At 41.1% G+C, this 16,312-nt stretch overlaps 1 protein-coding gene across 7 annotated transcripts in view; it reads left to right on the top strand.

The window, feature by feature from the left end:
* TJP1 (tight junction protein 1) overlaps positions 1-16,312 on the top strand; it is a 2,268,071-nt gene that overhangs the window by 2,003,170 nt on the left and 248,589 nt on the right. For all 7 annotated transcript variants that reach the window (XM_044078564.1, XM_044078565.1, XM_044078562.1 and 4 more), the window contains one exon: positions 13,923-14,140. In XM_044078564.1, the coding sequence (XP_043934499.1) occupies positions 13,923-14,140 (218 nt within the window). The remainder of the gene's footprint in view (positions 1-13,922; positions 14,141-16,312) is intronic.

Raw genomic sequence — 16,312 nt, 5'->3', positions numbered from 1 at the left:
TACTCAAGGTTCTTTTTAGTGCCAAAAAAGACAGGGGACCTGAGACCAATATTGGATCTCAGCAAACTAAACCAATCCGTCACGAAATCCAAATTCCGAATGGTCACGTTACAATCCATTCTCCCATTATTGGAGAAGGATGTTTGGATGTGCTCCATAGATCTCAAGGACGCCTATTATCACATACCGATACATCGGGCGTCCAGGAAGTATCTGCGCTTCAGCCTGGGAGACAGTCATTTCCAATTTTGTGCTCTGCCCTTTGGTCTCACCACAGCCCCCAGGGTGTTCACCAAATGTTTGGCAGTAGTAACTGCTCACCTGAGGAGTCTTGGATTCCAAGTGTTTCCCTATCTGGACGACTGGCTCCTGACTGCCACCACCAGTCATCTACTAATGGACAACCTCAAAGCCACCATCTCCATGGGTGCTACCCTGGGAATTACATTCAATTGGTCAAAGTCTGTCTTGCTGCCCTCTCAGCGCATAAGGTTCATAGGAGCAGAGATAGACTCAAAATTGATGCGCGTTTTTCTTCCTACCGAAAGGATCCAAACTTTACAAGGCCAAGTTCAAGCCCTGCTTTCAAGATCCAAGGCCCCAGCCAGGATGGTCCTGCAAGTTTTAGGTTCGATGTCTGCCACGGTTCTTTTAGTTCCTCTGGCAAGATTGCACATGAGGATTCTTCAGTGGCTATTATCGACTCAATGGTCCTTTCAGGATCTTCCCCTCAATCACCCCATTATGATTACAGAAACATGCAAACGGGACCTTCGCTGGTGGCTTCAGACATCCAATCTAAATCAGGGAAGTCCTTTGTTATTCCCCTCCAGTGGTCACCCTGACGACGGATGCCTCCCAGACAGGGTGGGGGGGGCATTGTCTGGGCAGGTTAGTTCAGGGTTCCTGGCTTCCAGACGAAACCTTTCTCCACATCAATGTATTGGAGATGAGGGCTGTACTTCTGTCCCTACAGGCCTTACACAAGTTTCTCCCTCAGGGCATTATCGCCATCCACACAGACAACATGTCGGTGGTCTGGTATCTAAACAAACAAGGAGGGACCAGATCTTACCCCCTTTGCAGAGAGGCCATGAGGGTGTGGGAATGGGCTGTAGCTACCAGCCGTTTCTTAGTAGCGACCCACATTCCGGGGAAATCAAATATATTGGCAGACAGATTAAGCAGGACAATTCTCTCTCCTCACGAGTGGTCCCTAAACGAAACAGTAGCAGCTCAGGTTTTCAGGAGATGGGGGACGCCGTGCTGCGACCTGTTTGCAACACCACAAAATACAAAATGCAAAAAGTTCTTCTTCTTGACTCCGCATCAGGGGGAAGCAGCTATGGATGCTCTAGCACAACCTTGGCCAACAGGGCTACTTTATGCTTTTCCTCCGATTCCACTTCTCCCCAAAGTCATTCAGAAAGCTTCTCAATTGGGGTCCACAATGATACTAATTGCTCCGCACTGGCCTCGTCAGGTATGGTTTCCCTACCTGAAGAAACATGCGGTGGACGATCCTTGGACTTTAGATCTAACTCCGGATCTGCTAATTCATCAGTCGGGACGACAACACCAGTCCCTTCACACTTTGAAGTTGACAGCTTGGCTCCTCCACTTCCGACTTTAGTCAGAAGTCACACATTAGACCCGGAAGTTATCCACATTTTATCTTCGGCTCACAAACCCACCACTAAGAAATTGTACCTCAGTAAGTGGAAGAGGTTTGCTATCTGGGCTCAACTCAGGGGCTTAGACCCTATCACTGCTCCAATCCCAGAGGTTTTGAAATTCTTAACATCTCTGTTTAATCAAGGATCTTCTGTCTCTACTATTAAAGTCCAACTAGCGGCTATCTCTAAATTTCATGAGTCCATGGATCCTCCGTTGATGAGCAGCAGATTATGCAAAACTTTCATTAAAGGTGCGGGGCTGTTAAGACCCCCAGTTTTTCATCCTGCGCCTCCGTGGGATCTTGATTTGGTGCTTCGTGCATTAACATCTTCCCCTTTCGAACCGGCTGCTACATGTGAGTTAAAATATCTGTCTTGGAAAACTGCCTTCTTAGTTGCAATTACCTCTGCAAGAAGAGTTTCAGAGCTTCAAGCCCTATCTATCAAACCACCGTACTTGATTTTTCACAAGGATAGAGTATCACTTAGGCCTAATCCATCTTTTGTCCCAAAGGTCTGTTCTAATCTCTGTCTCCAACAATCCCTAGAGCTACCAGTTTTCTTTCCAAAATTCTCCAATGAAGCAGAATACACTCTCCATAAATTGGATGTTCACAGGCAATTGCGCTTCTATTTAGACAGGACTCAGCAAATTCGTAAATCAGACCAGTTGTTTGTGTCCTTCTCAGACAATAAATTGGGTAAAACCATCACAAAAGCTACTATCTCCAAATGGATTAGAGATTGTATAACTCAGGCTTATTCCTCTTCGAATAAGCAACTTACAACATCTATCAAAGCTCACTCTACCAGAGCTATGGCGACTTCTATCATTCCAAGCTCGCTATTTCTGAGATTTGTGCTGCGGCTACTTGGTCCAATCCGCACACTTTCATTTCCCACTATAAATTGGATGTGGCATCTAAAGGGCGAGCATCATTTGGTTCCACGGTACTCAGGAGTGTTTTCCAGTGAGCCACCCAGGATTCAGGTGCTAGGGACGCTGTCCCATCAGTCAGAATGTAGGCGAGATAGGATCACATAACATCTTTTAGTTATGTACTCACCATAACTTCAGATGTTTGGGATCCATCTCCCCTACATTCCTAATACCCACCCTCCTTCCCCCTGCCTTGGAGATCAGAAGAGATTGAACGGTTTTGAGTTCTACTGTTTTTATCTTGTTTCATCTGACGATGTTATATAATCAGTGCGTGCATGTGTGCATGTATGCGGACAAACTAGATCTGGGGAACTGGTAGTGGTGCATCCTGGGATATAGTAAGCTCAGCCAATAAGAGACTTCGCTCTTTGGCATAAGCGTGCCGAGTCGGAGCCGAGGGATCGGCTCCGAACCCATCAGTCAGAATGTAGGCGAGATGGATCCCAAACATCTGAAGTTATGGTGAGTACATAACTAAAAGTTCTTACTGTATGGTAAGTAGCTTAGAAGGTTAATGAGCAACTGAGCTTGCTATAATCAAGATAGTTAGTGGGGTGCAGAGAGAGGTGGTGGGTGTAGTGGGTGCTATTAGAGGGGGAGTTGAAAGGGCATATTCTGCAAGTTTTTAGGTGCGCTTTTAGTAAAGTATATACATGTGTGTGTGTGTTGGTCTCTATATAAAATATATACACACACACACACACACACACATATATATATATATATATATATATATATATATACACACACACATATATATATATATATATATATATATATATTTATATATATATAATGTATATATATATATATATAAATATATATATATATATATATATATATACACACACACATATAAATTGAGACAGATAAAAAAAATTTGCATAGGAACACCACACACAGTAGGATTATATCCAAACTATAACTCGTATGTAACACAGGGAAGGGCCATGGCTTCATCAACATAAAAGTGTCCAAAATGTAAGGTTTTGACTTTAAACAACTGATCTGTAACTTCAATGTACAGTCAAGCCAGCAAATGAACAAATTGCCCTTGGCAACAACAATGCATAAAGACAGAACATCATAAGACATTCTCTAATGTTAAAGACAGATCAGTTCTGCAGATAAGATAGCATTTCATGTGTCTTAGCATCTACGGTGGCTAACCTGTGAAGCCAGATGAGTAACAAAGACTTACGCTCAGAACAGATAAAGGCAAGCTGAGCTAACAGGTATCATGCTGGGGAGATGAATTCACTATGCAGACATCACAACTCCTCAGTCTAACTTCAACTGACTATTCAAGCACAAAAGATGAAGGTGGTGTTATGCATATTCATGTGAACTCTAAGTCAGAAAACTGCTGAAAATTCAACAGAATCCAAACAGTAGTATCAGATGAGACATGAGAAGTACCACAGACAAAACCAATTTTTAAAACTAAAGATACAGATGTTCAAGTCACGCCTCGTTCACAATACATTCTCTTCCACTGGCCTAGACAACAGCCATGTTTTCCACAATGACATGACATTGTGTTGACATTCAAAATACATGTGTAGAACCAAGAAACACCAGAAGGGTAAAGTACCAAGCAAACAATGCTGTTCAAAATACATCTCTAGGCACATTCTCTCTTTTGGCTTTTTTCCCCATGAAGGGTAAAGAGAAGTATTCATATAACCCACTGCCAAGGATGCATGTGTTTCAGGACAGTTGGGAATACAGGTGTTAGGTCCCAGAATGTGTAATACTGTACTGTACAAGACTGATCTCTTACCACTGAGTCACTTTCAAACAAGTTGTCTGAAACAATCTGTTTCCAAAAACCCAGAAACAGAATCTGACTTAGGGACACAGGTCGACAGTGGTCTCACCTTCGATAACCACATCGCCACAACAGTCAGGAAATCCTTCTATGTGGCACACCTCATCACTAAGGGCTTTTCATCCAGAAAAAAGATCATTGTCCCACTGTACTCATGTCTCATTAGACCCATTGCAGAATACAATGCCCCGTTTGGTATGTGCCTCTCAAGAAATCTGCAACAACTGGAAAGGCCACAGAAATACCTCACTAAAAGAATCACAGGCCTAAAGCAGATGCCCTACACTGACCACCTTAAAAAACTCTAGCTATACTCCTGTCACATATAGTCTACTCAGAGGCGATCTCTGCTTAACATACAAGGCCATGTCAAACCCAGAGCTGTTGGACATACTACACTTAAAGAAATCGCAATCCCTCAGAGCCACACGCTCTGGGGATCTAAACCTTGTCATCACAATAAACAAAACATGCTGGAGGGATAGGTTCCTGACCCAGAGACTCCCCAGACTCTGGAATAGACTGCCCATACATGTCAAGCAGAACACCTCTTTGGCCCTCTTCAAAAGGAACCTTGACGATTGGATGGGAGAAAGGAAATTCACCCCGGGGATCACGTCAGTATCCCTGCTAGACAGGGGTCCGGGAAGTAAACATTGTGGGAAGAAATATCCAGGTAATTGTTATGGCTAGGCTTGTGTAGGCCTTAGGGCTGATAGCCTAGTACCTACCTATGAACCTGACTTTTACAGAGTGCCAGGGAGGCAAGTGACACCATGCCCCTTACATACCCTTCCTGACATCATTGACTCTACATTGATTGTCAGGGTTCCATACCGTCCATTCTGAAACCTCCACACTACTCTACTACTATTTCTTCTTACCAGCATATTGCTGAGATGGTTTGTTTGGTTTATGGTAGTGGGAAAAAGGAGCAAAATAACCTTTGAAAATCTGGACAGAGAGGATGCAACTGAGAGAGCTTCCCTGTCTATAAGCTAAACCCACTCATCACATTTTTGATAAACTTTTCAGCGCTGGGACCAAAATTCCATTTCCAGAGGTGATTTTTAAATGCCATTTTTACATCCTGTACAAGTCTCTGCAAATGACGCCAGGCAAACAACCTTGCAGTATTAGCTGGTGCAAGCGGAATGCACCTACTCCAGGGGTTCCAGTAAGCGCTTTCTTTTCAGCCTTGCCAGGCTATATCACTCTTTCATACCACCCATGCTAAACTTATATACTGGTGAACCATGCTGCTTTTCCTGTCTCTTCGCAAGACACTGACTATATACATAAGCTGGCGATGTCAGCTCTGGTCACCTCAGTCACTCCGTTTAAAAGGGTTGGTCTCATCCATGCCATGCTACATCACTCTCTTTGATACATCCCATGCTAAACACACACACACACTGAGACAAAATGTACTGGTGAACCATGCAGCATTTCCCACTTCTCCACAAAACAGTGCTGCAACAACTGTGGGCCACCCAACCTGCAGTTGATGCCAGTTCAGGCCACCCAACAGTTGTTTCAGCAAGCCCACTGCACTGACATTGTCATCCCTAAACAAGGTTGGTGCCAGTGCAGCTCAAGCTACATTGTTCAACATTACACCGCTCAAAACTCTCACACCCCCCTCCATGACTTAGGACACCCACTTCTCCTACCTGGACCAACTTGAGTCCATCAAGGTAGCCCCCCACAACCTGATCCTTGGTGACTTCAACTACTCCACCATAAACTGGGGGTACTATTCATGCTGTAATGCACTCACCCAATGATTCCTTGACTTCATCAGTTCCAATGCACTACAACAGCTTGTCTCATCCATCAGAAGGGGAGATAGCATTCTAGACTTGGTTCTCACCAACATGGGCGGCCACTGCAACACCCACATGGTAAGTTCAGACTATCAGTCTGTGTCATTAAAACTGTCTATCCCATCCAACACCCCCCACGGCTGTAACCAGGCTAAGAAGGTTCTCAAGAACTGACTTCAGGATTCTAAGGGAGGGTATCAGTAGCTTTACACCACCGCCCCCCTCAGAGGATGCAGACAAATATGATGAACAGTATGTCAGTGCAATATACAAGCACCTGTATAACTGCATGGACTCCGCCATAGCCAACCAGACTAAAACCTGCTCCTCAAGGAAACACAAACCTATGTGCTGGGCATCCTCTGTTAACAGGCTGTACAACAAAAGGAAGAAACTGTTGTCAAAGGCACAACCCCCTAAGCACACAACCTTCATTGAGAGACCTGAGTACACAAGTTGACAACAGTCTCACATTCGACCATCATGTAGCAGCAGTGATCAGAAAAGCCTTTTATTGGTTCATCTCATAAGTACAGGGATTGCATCCGGAAAAAAAATGCAGTTATTACCTTTCTGTACTCCTTCATTAGGCCAATAATAGAGTACAACGCTATGTTTGGTATGTACATGGATTGCAATGCCTATGCTATGTGGACTGGCTGAAATCACTATCATTGTACTCTGTACTCTGTATCGTACAGATTGATCAGAGGTGATGTGTCTTGCCTACCCAGCAGTCTCAGACCTTGGTCGACTAGAGATGCTCCATATCCATAAGGATAACTCCTCTGTTAGTACACGATGAAAAGGCTTAAATCTAATGTGACATTAACAAAACCTGCTGGAGAGGCAGGTTTGTCTCCCAGAGGCTGCCCCGTCTCTGGAATAGACTCCCCATAACATCAAAGTACCTCACTGACCCTTTTCAAGCACAACCTGGATGATTTGATGGGTAACCACAAGTTGGTCACAGGGATCCACCGGCGTCCCTCACTTACAGTGGTTGCAGGTGTTGACTGAGGTTTCTTTTTTTTTTTTGTGGATAAAACATTGGCTGGGCTTGTATGGGCCCCATAGCCATAAGCCCTAGTAGTGTCTTATGATCCAGTGTTAGTTTTTTATCAATTCATTACTCTTCCCTGTTCTTTACAAGTTCCAACAAAGAACTTCCATTAAATATTAAAGCAAATGAAAAGTCATTTCTCAAAATCAGCCAGACGAGTGCCTCTTCCTGGTGTACCCAAACAATAAAAAAAAAAATACATTTCAAATGTATTTAAAAAAAAAAAAAAAAAACACAGAAAATGAGGTATACACAACATAAAGCAAAGGAAGAGAACCCCAAATACCGATGCCAGTTGTTGGGATAAGAATCCACAGAGAGAGACATCAGTAGAAATTCAGCAATCAATGTAAAAAGTTATTTACACACGTATAAGTATGTACACATGGAGTCTTGGATGATAACCTTAAGAGAAACTTCTGAACTGAAAGTAAAATGAAAACCAGTTATGATGTAGGACAATAACTGAAATATCCAATATGGATGGCATCAATATATCAAAGTCAGCAGGTGTAAAGTTCATGCCCGAGCAACAACAACTACATCACAGCTACAAACTCAGACGTTTATCAGTGAACGAGAAATTAAAGTCGGACAACCAGGTGATTCAGTAACTGTACTTGAGCAAGCTAACCCTACTTGGTCAGTTCCTTGATAGATAATGGACTGATTTAAAAACATTACCTTAACCTACGGCCTAGTCTACATACAAATTGTTTACTTGAATGTTTATGCTTATTACAATATTCTGAAACAGAAATAAAATGCACCACTATTCGTAATGTATTCAGCAGAAAAATGTAGCAATTAGAAAACAGTCAATGAAATCTGATGCACAAGACAATGAGAAACTCGGACTCACACCTTCCAAATACTAAATCAAAGTGTTGTGATATTTATAGTAAAAAAATAAAAGATATATAGATTTTCACAAGCCGAGTACTGACATGTATTAGTAATGTAAATAAACTAAGAACAGAAATGAGAAAAACAAAGCAAGGCAGTACCAGTTCAGATCAGAAAGCATGGAAAATTTACAGTTTTACTCCCATCATGACTGATCCCTAACTTATAAAGAACAGCAAAAAAAAAAAAATAAAATAAAAACACAAACAAAAAAAAAACAATTCAAAATACTTTAAATAAGCATATTTAAAGATTTTCTCATTGCTGCATGGGGTCAACCGCAAGTTTTTGCAAATACTGCATGTAAAACTTGTAACTCCCTTTATAGTGTCCCAACAGTGGGAAGACCGGGCAGGCCAAATCTCGCCAAGGCCACTGAATGACCAGACTAAATATATTACTGCACAACTTCAGGTAACTAGCTGATCTGATGTTTTTATCCAAGGCAGAACTGTAATAGAACTATAACTTCAAACATATTAAAAAGAAAAATACGAATGCAAAGTAAAAGATACATTGCAGAAAGTGTAAGATGTGGCACATAGTGACCAGCAATGCGAGTTAATTCATAAAGACTGGATGCCTAACCAATGTTATTAAACTGAGTACAGAAGAATTTGTTAGAGGGAAACGGCTTTATGACATGGAAAACGGAAAACGTACATCTTCATCTCTAAAGGAGCCGTTACAGAAAACCAGCATTCAGCCTCTTGCATAGCAAATCATGATGCCCAGCTCAAAAGCACAGAATAAAAGTGCTGCAAGTGATATTCTACTTTTCAACCAGCCCACGCAATTAAAAAAAACTCCTGGCACAGCACATGTAAAGAAAGCGGAACACGCTAATAATAAGTTCATAGGTGTTTACTAGGCCAACAACCACAAGGGCCTTTTTAAGCCTAACCATGCATCCCAAATCTCTGACCAGTTCTGATACCCTTGATAATTGTAAGCATGGGCCTGGGAGACAAACCATTTACAGGTTACCTGGGTCCATTAGAGACATAAGTGCCAAACCAGGGACAAATTTCTGAAGTGGGTTAGGGAGAAACTCTGCTTCACATGGGTGGGAAGCCTGTTCCATAGAGGGGGTAGCCTCAAGGATACATACCTATCTCACCAGCAGGTCCTATTTATATCACAAGCTAGGTTTAGGTCTTTAGAATGGGTAATTCTGGTGCTGTTTTTTTGTGGATATGCAGGAGATCCATCTGAGTGGGGTGTGGCAATGCCCTGTATGACAGGCATAGATCTCCCCTCAAAAGCCTATAGGAAACAGAATACATATACACTATTAATTATCACTTAATATACATCAGTTCCTTGCACATTTAAATATTGACAGGCTTCTTTCTCAGGATGCACAGTGGATGTGGAATAACTGCCATATTTGGGTTGGTGGGCTTGAGATCATTAGAGCACAAGCTGATTGCAGAGGTGAGAAGTATAGACTGTGAGCAGGTACCCTTGGATGATATTGGTATGTTCCAAGTAGAGCCATTTATGGCCAAAAGTGCAAGAGTTGCAACCTGCATGTATTTTTATTTGCATTACTAACTTTTAAATGTTTATATTTTTTTTTAGCAACACATTTTATTTGTGACCCTGTTGTCCTCTGACAAGATGGCCTCCTACCTAATTGTAATTTATATAGACTACTCTCCTGTGAAATTAACCATGGTGAGAGGGGATTGATGACAAACATACAGCAACTGCTGGTGTGTTTGTAAAGTCCTGCCTACCCTAAATCAGACCTGCAAAGTCAGTGGCACAACAAGTATCAGACGACTTTGGTGAAGAAGGTTGAAGGTTCTATTCCCATACCAGGGAGCTGGATTGCTGACATTGTAGTGCAGTACACAGGGGGTGCTGCACTCCTGAGTGTGTCGTTCTTCAGATGAAATGTTTAACCAAGATCCATTCTGCTTGAGTTGGTAGTAGTTCAGGTGGATGTATGGTCAACCCTCCATCCCCAAGAAGAGGGTGACAGGCTATTAACTATTCACACATGTCCTTCAAGGTAGCTCCTATCTCGTACAGTCACAGTTTCCCTTGGGACACTACTTGTTGGCTTCTACATATTCTGGCAAGCCAGCAATGTTTATAAGTTTTGATGCTTTACTTTTGTCTACGTGTTTTCCCCTCATGTTTAGTGATCAGTTGTGTTTTATTACCGGGCTTTGGTGTTTCATATTTTTGCAGTCATATGTTTTCATTGCCTCATTTTTTAGTGTTCCTAGTTAGTAGTGCCATATAATTTTAAAAAAGCTGTGTGTAAATATCACCAATCCTCCTTTGGGGAGACACTTAACACTCCCCAATAAACATACACAATGGGGCATTTCAGTTCATCTTTCACAATTTCCTGCCACCTGGTTACCAGGTGCCCCACTACCACCTAGAGCAAACTGTCCCATCCCTATCAGTGTATGATGCCAAGCAATTTATCTCTGGTATTGAGCACTACATTGAATCCCTAATCCCAAGTCCTGATGTGTGAGATAAGTGAAGCTAATCCCTATCCTCACTTTGCTCAAAACTTTCTTTGTGTCTCAGATAAGTCTGCACAATCTTTGAGACTAGCTAATAGCTAAACCTGCCTTTTATATTGTGAGAAAGAAGGAAATCTTTTTTAGTGCTATAATTAGCACTGACGCTGGAGATCCCTATTTCTTCTGTGCCACTTACAACAGAAAAAAATAGCTTGCCATGTTCTGTCCACAATGTTTATTTTCTGATATACCGATGACCTCTCCCTTACACTGAGTAATAGCCACTTGCACTACCTTTTCAGATGTATGATACAAAGGAATATCTAGAACAGGGAAAAGTTTAAAGATAAATGGTGACTGCTTTAAGGCATGTCAAATGAAGTATTATTTTTTTTAAATATGGTTCATGACTGGAACACCTTTCCGGAAAAAGTGGTAGGGTCAAAAACAATGAAAGAACAATGTATGAGACATCATATATATAGAGGATGCAGTTCAGAGTGACTAGAACCTGTAGCTTACGTGGGAAAATGGAATGATTAGGTTGCCAAATAAACCTTATTTATAGTGAGACTTAATGACACAGGAGTGTTCAGTCCCAAGATTTGCAGTTAAGAAAAAATCTCCTAACCTCAGTCAGTCTAATACAAATCTGGGTTGTAGTTAAGCATGGTCTCTGAGGACAGCCCATGCAGTAATGTTTTTTTAGCAAAAGAATTTATAGAATTTATAAATAATTAAATAAAGTTATTTATTGCAGTCACCATGGTTGGTGTCTTGAATAAGTTAGTATTTGCACCCATCCATCCATTGTTCACTGTCTAATTCTGTAGAATGCGTTTCAGATATTACCAAACATAATATCTATAGTCATCTGTAAATTTTTGTGTCAGTATTTCAAGTACAACTGCTCTGCTATCTGATTTTACTTTTATTACTACGTTTTCCTAAAAGTTGACTTTTCTTAGTGGTCATTGCCATTTGAAAGTTCTTGGAACAGTGAAGCTTTAAGTGTGAATGAGGGAGTATGTACTAATTCCTGAATTATTGTATCTCTTCGTATTCCTCCGTATTGAATTAAGGGAACTTAAGTGGCAGATTAGGCTAAATGCCAGAACTACCCTAGCCTAAATGAGAACATGTCTATTTCCAGTGTTTTGAAATTACATTCTTATTCTATATAGCATATATGTTTTTTACTCTGTGATTTGAATAGTTTTTTTAACTTTGCATAGTATATATTGCTGACATTATTGTGCTTTGTCAAGCTTTCATTGGTTAACTTGGTCATGTGTTTTTGTGGGAGGGATATTTAAACAGTATGATTCTACTTAAGTATTTCTGAAGAAGTCTGTGATACATTGTGACGAAAGCACTTAAAACAATAAACTTTTGAATCTCCTAGCTGCTTCTCTGGTTATCTGTGTTCAACTTGTCACTTATCTGTTGGTTCCATTGTTTGTGAAAGTATATATGTATACACTGTGTCAGTGGCATTGAAGAAGAAAGCCCTGGCCATAATCCAGAATTAATTTTATAACCTAGGTCCTGGAAGAACTGTTGAGGGAGATGGAAGGAATAGACTGATATTGGCTCACCCAATTCATCAGAAAGATAAAGGCAGTTTGCTTTGCTACTGTACGTGACCCTGAGTGCAGACATGGAAGCATTGCCACAATAAAATGGATCATGACATGATGACATTTACCATGCATCCAGGCAGTGTTTGTGCACTGTAGCTTTGTTTTGGCACATTCAAAGGTGCATGTGTGTCACTTGAGGAAAATTCCATGGCCTACTGACATGGGGCTAATGTCAGGACTTGGAAGACCAGGCCATTTATTTTATCTGCTACCCCATCCCTTTGGGACGTACCTTGCTAAGTCATGTCAGCCAGTTGGAAAGACCCCAAAGGGTTTTAACTAAAAAGGTCATGGGCTTAAGACTTGAGCCAATAAGAAAGAGACTGCCCTTTATCCCTAAATTAATTGTCATGTAGATTCCTTAAGGGGGGGGGGGGCAGTCTCTGCTTTGCTTATAGGGCTATAAGGGATCCATTAGTCCAAGAACTCTTTCCCCTCCAAAAATAGAACATTCCTAAAACCATGAGGGAGCCAGAGATCTAAATCTGCTCCAGATAAATAAAGATGGAGGGCTAGATTTTTTACTCGGTGCCTACCCCTCCTGTGGAACAAATTTAATCTCTTAAGTAAATCAGTTTGACACACTGCCTACCTTTAAAAATGAGCTGGACGGTTGGATGAGTATTCATAAATTCACCCCTGGTATGACCTGCCTGGCCTACCTTGAAAATGGAAGCAAGCCCTAAGAGTCATTACAGGAAAGGTAGTAACGGCCTTGTGGCTCAGTTACCCTGTAATTCCTGTAATACTATAAATAGGCCAGTAGACCAGAATAGAAGATGTTTGTGTCCTGCAGGAATGGAGGAACAGAGTTTGGGGGAGTGTAGCTGTCTATAAGGTAGACGTACACAAAGTAGTCGTTTATTGTGAATGTGAATCTGTTACAGTCAAATTTTTAAAGCTAAGAAAAAGTGCATTTTTTGCACAGTAGGGTTATGCCCCCCCCCCCCCCTCACACACAGAGACACTCAGGGTGAGAGCTGCTCTTCCACACCCCCTGTAAGTGTACTAACTCCAAAGTCATACTACTACTACTGAGTAAAGAAAATATTTGCTTGATAACCAAATATCCCCTTTACTCTGATGCAGTGTAGCCTCAGAATTATTGTGGTTCTTGGTAGTATTTGTGAACAACTCCCACTTCAGAATATGCATAAAGTGTCTTGCTTTGTTTATTTCTTCTAATTATTTAAGTATTTGATTGTACAGCTGTGCATGCATGATTTGTAAGTTTGCAGTTACACATTAAAGACCGAACCTGTTAGAGCATTCATAGCCTTACGATCAATTATATGAAAATTGGTGAGCGTTCCAATGTTTTTACCTGGTTTCACCATTTTGCTTCAACAAGTATCCTTTGCCATTTTTGAGCTTTGCTTTCGTCTTTGGAAGACCTAGTCAATAATCATGGGGCACCTAGAAACAGAATACTTACTGGCTGGAGGGAGATCTTTTCAACAAACTCAATCCGAATTCCATGTTAATCTTGAATTGATGATTTGAACTTGGAAAAAAAATAGTAACCCTTTTGTGTTTTTCTAGCCCTACTGCATTAGATGATGATGAAGATGATGATGGCCACACAGTTGTAGCAACTGCAAGAGGAATCTTCAACAGCAACGGAGGCGTGCTAAGCTCTATAGAAACTGGTGTCAGCATTATCATACCACAAGGTGCCATCCCTGAAGGAATAGAACAGGAAATCTATTTCAAAGTTTGTCGAGATAACAGCATCCTTCCACCTCTAGATAAAGAGAAGGGTAAGTAAATATTTTTTGGCACATTTTAATGAATTCAGTTGTGCTTTTAGATATTGCTGTTACATATGACAGATTTAAACTTCACTGGTGTTTAAGCTACAAAAATCTTATGCAGGCCAACGCTATTTTTGGAGGTTATATATTTTGCTTTGTAATATTCCAACAAGTTAGATGATAATAGTTGATTCTTTTCATGGATCACTGCTGCAGCCATAACCTTTGTAAACTCCTGCAAGTACAGGCTGACATCTTGTTAAGAGATAAAGTTTTAAAAACATACTGTTATTTGTCTTTTTCCTGTTCTTGAAAAGTGAACATGTTATTTGTTGGGATATGCCTATCAAAGATGGGCCTCATCTGTGAACAAAATGCAGCATTGCTTATGAACCTGAATGATATCTGTTTTCTGCATTTCAGAATAAAGAGATTTGGTTATAGCTCAGTGAAGCCTGGGATAAGGACGCACGGCCGAGTAAGAGTTAATTTACTAGGGCAGGCTGTGTGTCCTGGAAAATTTGAGCTACCGTTGTTGAATTGAACATTTTGTACTTCTTGAACATTCTGTACTAGCTGTGGGTTTGAGGTAATTTGTGATAAACATGTTTTTCCTATATGTTTTTCATAGCCAACTGTCAACGGTCAGAAATGTAACAAAATGTTGTTTTGCTTGCAGTATAAAAGTTGATGTCAGTAAACAAGTTGATCAGATCAGTCCAGACCGGACATCTTGGCCAACATGCTGTGTATTCTGGTTTGCTGCTAATAAAGGAAAATTCATCACCTGAGACAGATGCGACTCGTTTGAATTTTTTCTTCTGACACATCTTTCCTACTTCCAGAGCTTTTCATGTTTTTTCCTGCATATACTAACTTGTCCTTTCCAGCAGTGTTGGCATGCTCCCATCCTGTACCATCTTTAGTACGTTTCTTTTTACCACAATACAGTATCAGGCTCCATGTTAAGTTAAAGGCTTCATTAAGTTTGAGTTGATCTATGATATTCCAGAGGTGTAAAGTCCCAGATGAGGAATTTTCTGTTCTTTTTTTTTTTCCATTATTATATTACTGTTCTAACAAAGGTTGGGTCTCTGCACTTTATTCAGTGGTCACATATTTCACTAGGCTGTCAGTTGTATGTCTACCTCACAAAAAGTAAGTACAGCAAGTGCAAGCAGCAGATTCCCCAAAAAATCGTTCACAACCAGTGTATTTCCTGATAGTGACTTTACCACAACATGTCCTCTTTCATTTTCTGTGCTAGTTTTACCAAGAAACCCTGTGAAGAAGGTAACGATTCTCTAGGTCTGTTTTGACTAGCTGACATAATCTGTTGCCTGCCAGGCTTTACTTTCGGATGAGCCTTAACAGTAGTTTTCTGTGGCCATCTCTCCTAGGAAGAAGAAACCTATGGAGAAACAGGCCTGCTACGTGCGGGATAAGTGGGAGACTGGAAGCGTTTCTACCATCCTGGACTATTCACCTACATCCAAGTGCATCAGCTGCACTGAAGTACTTGTGCGACCCCTGTACCAATGCCTGTCACTGCTAAGATATCTGGCAATACCCTTGGATACTTTCATGCCATCCATCACAAGTAAATCCTTCCAGGTCAGAAATATAGCCATGTTCAGTTTGGACCCTGACTTCTAGGTGTCTGCCTCTTGATATCTGTTTCATAGTCAATTCCATTTCATGCTCGGGTCTGTAGTGTTAATCCATTTCCAAATGTCCTCTTCCTGTTTTGTAAGCCTAGATGTCTTTTCGTGAACAACTCTTGCAGTTTTAATGACCTTTAGGATATCCTGCCAAGGATGACCATATGTTCGGCCAACATACCATAGCCTGGGTGCCCTCTGCTAATGCCATATAGCCAATGCATGACCTCTGTCCAGTGGAGGCAGTGGTACATAAAGGATGTAGGGGTACAAAATACCTAAAAGCTTCCTTGCTGTCAGCCAAAGCCTGAACTATTGCTTCAGCATTGGTTTGTCAGCCATGTGATTTCTCTCTTTTCCTTTGCCATTGAGCAGATAAGTATCCTCATTGGGGCCCTCCTCTTTGTGTGTGTGTGTGTGTGTATGTATGTATGTATATATATATATATATATATATATATATATATATATATATATATATATATAAGCGCTGTACATGTCATCGAAGAGAGGGAAG

Source organism: Protopterus annectens, chromosome 7.part1 (assembly GCF_019279795.1).
Source record: "Protopterus annectens isolate FY-2018-M chromosome 7.part1, PAN1.0, whole genome shotgun sequence".
In the NCBI taxonomy this organism is placed as follows: domain Eukaryota; kingdom Metazoa; phylum Chordata; order Ceratodontiformes; family Protopteridae; genus Protopterus; species Protopterus annectens.
Note: the sequence above shows the minus strand (reverse complement) of the source record. Positions and strands in the feature narration are given on the sequence as shown.